Raw genomic sequence first — 7,500 nt, 5'->3', positions numbered from 1 at the left:
TTACAGCACTGTGCAGAAGTCTTAGGCTCATGTAAATAAATGCTGTAAAGTGAAGATGCTTTCAAAAATAGTGAAATGAAAAGTTTCTAAATATTAAAAAAAATGTACTATAAAGAGCAGTCTACTGACACATTAATGCAGAAAACAAATGAACGTCGAAGACAAAATTTATATTAAAAAATCTAGGGTGCCTAAGACTTTTGCACAGCACTGTAGATGTGTTAGCTTGTCTGCTAACAGGCTACAGAAGAAGCTGCTTTGCCGGATTCTGATTGGTCGTTCATACAGGTAGAGAGATTGAACAGGTTTTCTCCCAGGCAGAGGTTCAGAGTTCAGAATGTTGTCCTGTAGTAGAAGGTGCTGTTCCTCTCCCCGCCTGCAGGGGCGCTGGTGGACCAGGCGGTGTTCGAGGAGCTGACCCGGGCCTTCCTGCCCCTGCTGTACGAACACATGCAGGACCTGGGCGTCATCTCCACCATCTCGCTCTCCTGGTTCCTCACCCTCTTCCTGTCCGTCATGCCCTTCGACAGCGCCGTGCTGCTCGTCGACTGCTTCTTCTACGAGGGGATCAAGGTCATCTTCCAGGTCAGAACGACTGGGAGGGAGACTGGAGAGAGACTGGGAGGCTGACTGGGAGACTGACTGGGAGACTGACTGATTGACTGAGAAACTGACTGGAGACTGACTGAGATAGCAACTGGGAGACTGATTGGTAGACTGGGAGACTAGAGACTGACTGATTGAGTGGGAGACTAGAGACTGACTGGGAGACTGACTGGGAGACTAGAGACTGACTGGTTGACTGGGAGACTGACTGGGAGACTGACTGGGAGAATGAGAAACTGACTGGAGACTGACTGAGATAGCGACTGGGAGACTGATTGGTAGACTGGGAGACTAGGAGACTGACTGATTGAGTGGGAGACTAGAGACTGACTGATTGACTGAGAAACTGACTGGAGACGGACTGAGATAGCGACTGGGAGACTGATTGGTAGACTGGGAGACTAGAGACTGACTGGAAGACTGACTAGAGACTGACTGGTTGACTGGGAGACTGACTGGAGACTGACGAGATTGACTTGGAGACTGGCTAGAGACTGACTGGTTGACTGGGAGACTACCTGGGAGACTGACTAGATAACTGTGAGACTGACTGGTTGACTGGAGACAAACTGGGTGACTGACAAGATGACTGGGACCCTATCTGGGAGACTGACTGGGAGACTGGGGAGTGACTAGGAGACTGACTGGTAGACTGGAAACTGACTGGGTTAGTGGGACACTGACTGGTTTGGACTGACTGCCTGACTCTCTCCTCAGTCACAGTGAGCAGCGTTCAGCAGCTCTGACCTCTGACCTCAGCTGCCTTATGATGTGATATTGAAATGAATGAATTTACCAAACCCCCCTGCAGGTGGCGCTGGCGGTGCTGCATGACAACATGGACGCTCTGCTGTCCTGCAGCGACGAGGGAGAGGCCATGACCATCCTGGGCCGGTGGGTGCAGTCCAAATAACTCAATAACTTTGCTCGTGTCCCAAGTCAGTCTCAAGTCTGGAGGCACAAGTCCAAGTCAAGTCCATGTCATTAAAGTCAAGTCTCAAGTCTAAATTTAGATTACCAAGTCAAGTCAGAACAAATCAAGAGTCCAGTATCAATTTAATATCTTAAAGAAAACTAAATATCTAGGACTTTTCAATGCAATATGGTTTTAATAGGATAAAAACTTGGTAAGAGCATCATGAGTTTGATTTCTATAATCAGTTTCAACTTCAATAAATTCAATCATTCCATACAAATTCAGAAAACAGAATTTAAATTCAGTCGTCCGCTGGAACAAATCTCATCACTTTCAATCTAAGTCATTTACACAAACACAAGATCTCAAGTCAAGACTTTAGAAACCTTTTCAAGTCATCAAAGTACAAGTCAGAGTCAAGTCCCAAGTCACCAGAACCCAAGTCAAGTCCAGTCTCAAGTCTTCTCTTCATGCATCAAGTCAAGTCTCAAGCTATTCAAACTGTGACTCGAGTCCAAGTCATGTGACTCGAGTGACCTGTTAGTTTAAAGACAGGAAACGGAGAAAATGTCATTTGTTGTTAGCAACCGAGGTGTGTGTGTGTGTGTGTGTGTGTGTGTGTGTGTGTGTGTGTGTGTGTGTGTGTGTGTGTGTGTGCAGGTATCTGGATAATGTGGTGAACAAGCAGACCGTAGCCCCGCCCATCCCTCACCTCCACGCCCTGCTGACCAGCGGCGACGACCCGCCGCCTGAGATCGACATCTTCGAGCTCATCAAGTCGTCCTATGAGGTCAGACGGGCTGCGTGACGCGTGATGATGTCACCGCTACTGTCCGCATGTAGACCGGACGGCTGTTGGACATTAAAGTGATTCAGACTGCGGTTTCTCTTCTTCTCTGAGCAGAAGTTCGGCAGCCTGCGGTCCGATGTCATCGAGCAGATGAGGTTCAAGCAGAGGTTAAAGGTCATCCAGTCGCTGGAGGACACGGCCAAGCGGAGCGTGGTGCGTGAAGCTGGTTTCTTCTCAGTGTGTGTGTTGACATGGTGTGGCGAGCCGGTGTTCACAGCTGTGTGTCTGCGCAGGTCAGAGCCATGATGACCGAGTCGGCCTTCAGCATCGAGGAGCTGGAGGAGCTCTACTGCCTCTTCAAGGTCAGAGACACCTGGTCCTGCTGCAGGGCCTGTCTGACAGGTCGGATGAACAGCTGAGCAGAGGCAGCTGGGACCAACAGTACCGCTCACAGAAAGACAGAGGAAACATTTGTTGTATTTTCAGAGTAACGACACATTCAGCAGATCATTTCATTCCTCTTTCTGACAGATCAACGGTCAGAAAGCTTCAACAAACTTCAGCGCTTCCCTCAGTGTGAAGACGCCAGAATGAGCCAGAATGAGCTAGTCATACACTGAGAGAATACTTACAATATTTGAAGTTTATATCCATTTTGGAAAATAACAAACACGTAATTTGTGAAAACCTGCAACCAGCTTGGTGCTAAAGTGACTCTCTCTGGATTAGAACCTGGATCTCAAACTTCTGCTTTACCAACCGAGATCTCAAACTCAAAAATCTTTGTAACTGACCGACCGAGGGACTTATACTACCTGCTGGTTTCAACTAAAAATCATTTCCTGACGTTCATCATTCATTGTGTCTATAATGTTGATTACCCAGTCTGTAAAAGTGTCTTGTTTAGTCAACCAAGGACTTCAGTTCACTACTATCCTTAAAAAGTACCATCATTTAGTTAAATGTTCACTACTGTCCTTTAGAAAGTACATCATTTGGTTCAGTGTTCCTATCCTTAAAAAGTTCCATCTCATCCATCATTTGGTTTAGTGTTGTGCTGTCAGTCATGCTGTATGAGGACTTTTATATCTAAGAAGGAAACTGTGTGTTCCTCGCAGGCCAAACACATCATGAGTTGTTACTGGGGCTCCAGCAGCTCGGCGGCCGAGCGTCACGACCCCAGCCTCCCCTACCTGGAGCAGTACCGCATCGACCCGGCGCAGTTCGGCCAGCTGTTCGGCGCTCTGGGCCCCTGGCTGTGCGGAGGCCACACCCCCACGCTGGCCGCTCGCCTCTTCAGACTGCTGGACCACAACAAGGACGGACTCATCAACTTCAAGGAGTTCATCACCGGACTCAGTCAGTGACGACACTCACCGGGTTTAACAGACAGACAGACACACAGACAGACACACAGACAGACAGACAGACTGACAGACACACAGACAGACAGACACACAGACAGACAGACAGACACACACACAGACCGACAGACACACAGACCGACAGACACACAGACAGACAGACAGACAGACAGACTGACAGACAGACAGGTAGACAGACAGACAGACATGTCGACAGACAGACAGACCGACCGACAGACAGACAGACGGACAGATAGACACACACACAGACTGACAGACAGGTAGACAGCAGTGATAAACACTACCAGTCAAAAGTTTGGACCCACCTGATTGAATGTTCTATGTTTTTCATCATCTTAAAGACATTTTTATCTAAAGGCTTCTGCTTAAATGCTTGATTAGTTAGTTGATTAGTTGATAGTTTCTTAGACAAATATAAATAGTCAAGTTGATCCTATGTATGAATTTCTTTCCAAAGCCTTTGCCTTTCCATCAAGGCAAAGAATCTAAAATATAAGATAGTTTTGATTTGTTTAACATGTTTTTGGTCGCTGCATAATTCCATTTGTGTTATTTCATAGTTTTGAGTCTTTACTGTTATTCTACAATGTGGAAAATAGTAAAAATAAAGAAAAATATGGTGTGTTAACTGGTTGACTGTTGACTGGTAGTGCATATATAAAAACCACTCTTGATATAGAGACGGACTGATGGGACAGAAGGATTTTCTTCAGTGTGTCTCTGTCTCCCTGCAGGTGGGATGTACCATGGAGACATGACTGAGAAACTCAAACTGTTGTACAAACTGCACTTACCTCCAGGTAACTCCTTTATTTACATACTGTATATATGTTAGAGTTGATGTGGAAAAGCAGTCAGTGGACAGATGTTCCTCATGGTTACATCGATCGGTCAGTCTGTACATTTCCCAGCGATGTGAGGAATGTAGAAATAGTTCGCCAAACATTCCCACATGTCCCAGTTTCTCTGCACATGACCCGGTTCATGTGGAAACTATTTACATTTACCGGTTTGTTTGTGCTTGTAGTTCAGATCTCTCTCAGCTTCACTCCAACGTAAACAAGACGCACCTGTTTTACTTCTGGTCACATGGCAGCATCCGATTGGTTCATACAGCCCAGTCTTAAAGATTAAAGGGCCGGTCATAATGTTGTGAATTAAGTTTTTAAAATCCGATTCGTCGCCTGCCTCCATGCAGAATCGTTTAGGAATAAATTGTGTTGCATCTAAGAATCGATAGCGAACTGCAGCTCATCTTCATCGCAGCTGGTTAGTATTCTCCTCTATGTTAACCAACCCTCATCTGGAGTTCAGTTCTATGTTAAACTCGGCTGGTGTATTATGGGATGGACCGTGCAGCAGGAGGCTGCTGGTATCAGGCCATCATCACTCTGCAAACAGCTGGACAGGAAGCTTCAGCAAGCACACAGGAAGTGAGATCGCAGACGTCAGCTAACGCTTTTACCACTCATCGCTCTGTGTGTGTGTGTGTGTGTGTGTGTGTGTGTGTGTGTGAGTGTGTGTGTGTGAGTGAGTGGAGACATAGCATGTAGAATGAAGTTTCATCCAGAGTGAGACCTCTGCCGTTTTGAAAACGCTCTTTAAAAAGCATTGTTGGTATAATGGTAAAATTTGCTAGAAAATATTGAAATGATTTGCTAACTAAAGTCTTTGGTTATAAAATACTATAATTTAAATATGACCAGATGTATTAAATCCTGAACACTCGTCTCTCCTCATGCAGAGCTCAGCTGACAGTCGAGTTGTTTGATCCTGATGTGACTTTAAGTTTGAACTGAACAGAAAGCTGCTGTGTTTCAGCGCTGTGTCCTGAGGAGGCGGAGTCTGCACTGGAGGCAACACACTTCTTCACTGAGGACGTTCCACAGGGTACACACACACACATGCATATACACACACACACACACACACTTAGCAGCCGTGAAATTAGTTGGATCCAATTTAGTTCGTATTTCCTTAAATGTCTATTTACGTTTTAGTAAATCTCACTCAGCTGACAGGATAGACCGTCTCATTGGCTGTCAGCACCAAGTTAGACCGTCTCATTGGCTGTCAGCACCAAGTTAGACCGTCTCATTGGCTGTCAGCACCAAGTTAGACCGTCTCATTGGCTATCACAGTACCAAGTTAGACCGTCTCATTGGCTATCAGCACCAAGTTAGACCGTCTCATTGGCTATCAGCACCAAGTTAGACCGTCTCATTGGCTGTCAGCACCAAGTTAGACCGTCTCATTGGCTGTCAGCACCAAGTTAGACCGTCTCATTGGCTGTCAGCACCAAGTTAGACCGTCTCATTGGCTGTCAGCACCAAGTTAGACCGTCTCATTGGCTGTCAGCACTAAGTTAGACCGTCTCATTGGCTGTCAGCACCACGTTAGACCGTCTCATTGGCTGTCAGCACCAAGTTAGACCGTCTCATTGGCTATCAGCACCAAGTTAGACCGTCTCATTGGCTGTCAGCACCAAGTTAGACCGTCTCATTGGCTGTCAGCACCAAGTTAGACCGTCTCATTGGCTGTCAGCACCAGGTTAGACCGTCTCATTGGCTGTCAGCACCAGGTTAGACCGTCTCATTGGCTGTCAGCACCAGGTTAGACCGTCTCATTGGCTGTCAGCACCAGGTTAGACCGTCTCATTGGCTGTCACAGTACCAAGTTAGACCGTCTCATTGGCTGTCAGTACCAAGTTAGACCGTCTCATTGGCTATCAGCACCAAATTAGACCGTCTCATTGGCTGTCAGTACCAAGTCAGACCGTCTCATTGGCTATCAGCACCAAGTTAAACCGTCTCATTGGCTGTCAGCACCAAGTTAGACCGTCTCATTGGCTATCAGCACCAAGTTAGACCGTCTCATTGGCTATCAGCACCAAGTTAGACCGTCTCATTGGCTGTCAGCACTAAGTTAGACCGTCTCATTGGCTGTCAGCACTAAGTTAGACCGTCTCATTGGCTATCAGCACCAAGTTTGACCGTCTCATTGGCTGTCAGTACCAGGTTAGACCGTCTCATTGGCTGTCAGCACCAAGTTAGACCGTCTCATTGGCTATCAGCACTAAGTTAGACCGTCTCATTGGCTATCAGCACTAAGTTAGACCGTCTCATTGGCTGTCAGCACCAAGTTAGACCGTCTCATTGGCTGTCAGCACCAAGTTAGACCGTCTCATTGGCTGTCAGCACCAAGTTAGACCGTCTCATTGGCTGTCAGCACCAGGTTAGACCGTCTCATTGGCTGTCAGCACCAGGTTAGACCGTCTCATTGGCTGTCAGCACCAAGTTAGACCGTCTCATTGGCTGTCAGCACCAGGTTAGACCGTCTCATTGGCTGTCAGCACCAAGTTAGACCGTCTCATTGGCTGTCAGCACCAGGTTAGACCGTCTCATTGGCTGTCAGCACCAGGTTAGACCGTCTCATTGGCCGTCAGCACCAGGGACCGGGGGCGGACCTGTCAGTGCTGCTGAATCTCTGGCTCTTTGCTTTGCATGAGGAAATCTCCTTAATAACAGAACTGTCTCCTTCCTCTCTCACTCACATGCTGCCTGAATCTCTCTCTCTTCTCTCTCTCTCACTTTCTCTCTTTCTCTGTTTTCTCTTTTTTTTCTCTTCATTTCCATTTCCCTGTGACTCCAGAATCTCCCTTCCTGTCTGATTTGGACTTCCTGGTGCAGCAGGAAGTGACCTCAGGTTTGTGTCTTTGTGGCTCAAAGATGTTTTTGGTCAGGAGGGCTAGGATTGGGATTAGGATTAGGATTTAGATCAGGAGTAGGTCTGTAGGAGGTCTG

The 7,500-nt window shown here is 46.9% G+C and overlaps 1 protein-coding gene across 1 annotated transcript in view; it reads left to right on the top strand.

Moving 5' to 3' along the window:
• LOC139923253 (TBC1 domain family member 9B-like) overlaps positions 1-7,402 on the top strand; it is a gene marked incomplete at its 3' end in the record, with an annotated part of 12,944 nt that extends 5,542 nt beyond the window's left edge. The window contains exons 7-15 of the mRNA XM_078282528.1: positions 383-585; positions 1,418-1,500; positions 2,183-2,312; positions 2,427-2,525; positions 2,606-2,674; positions 3,431-3,671; positions 4,432-4,497; positions 5,519-5,587; positions 7,349-7,402. Of these exons, the coding sequence (XP_078138654.1) occupies positions 383-585; positions 1,418-1,500; positions 2,183-2,312; positions 2,427-2,525; positions 2,606-2,674; positions 3,431-3,671; positions 4,432-4,497; positions 5,519-5,587; positions 7,349-7,402 (1,014 nt within the window). The remainder of the gene's footprint in view (positions 1-382; positions 586-1,417; positions 1,501-2,182; positions 2,313-2,426; positions 2,526-2,605; positions 2,675-3,430; positions 3,672-4,431; positions 4,498-5,518; positions 5,588-7,348) is intronic.
• Positions 7,403-7,500: the final 98 nt, after the last annotated feature.

Source organism: Centroberyx gerrardi, unplaced genomic scaffold (assembly GCF_048128805.1).
Source record: "Centroberyx gerrardi isolate f3 unplaced genomic scaffold, fCenGer3.hap1.cur.20231027 Scaffold_594, whole genome shotgun sequence".
Taxonomy (NCBI): domain Eukaryota; kingdom Metazoa; phylum Chordata; class Actinopteri; order Beryciformes; family Berycidae; genus Centroberyx; species Centroberyx gerrardi.
This window is presented reverse-complemented; position numbering and strand designations above follow the sequence as displayed.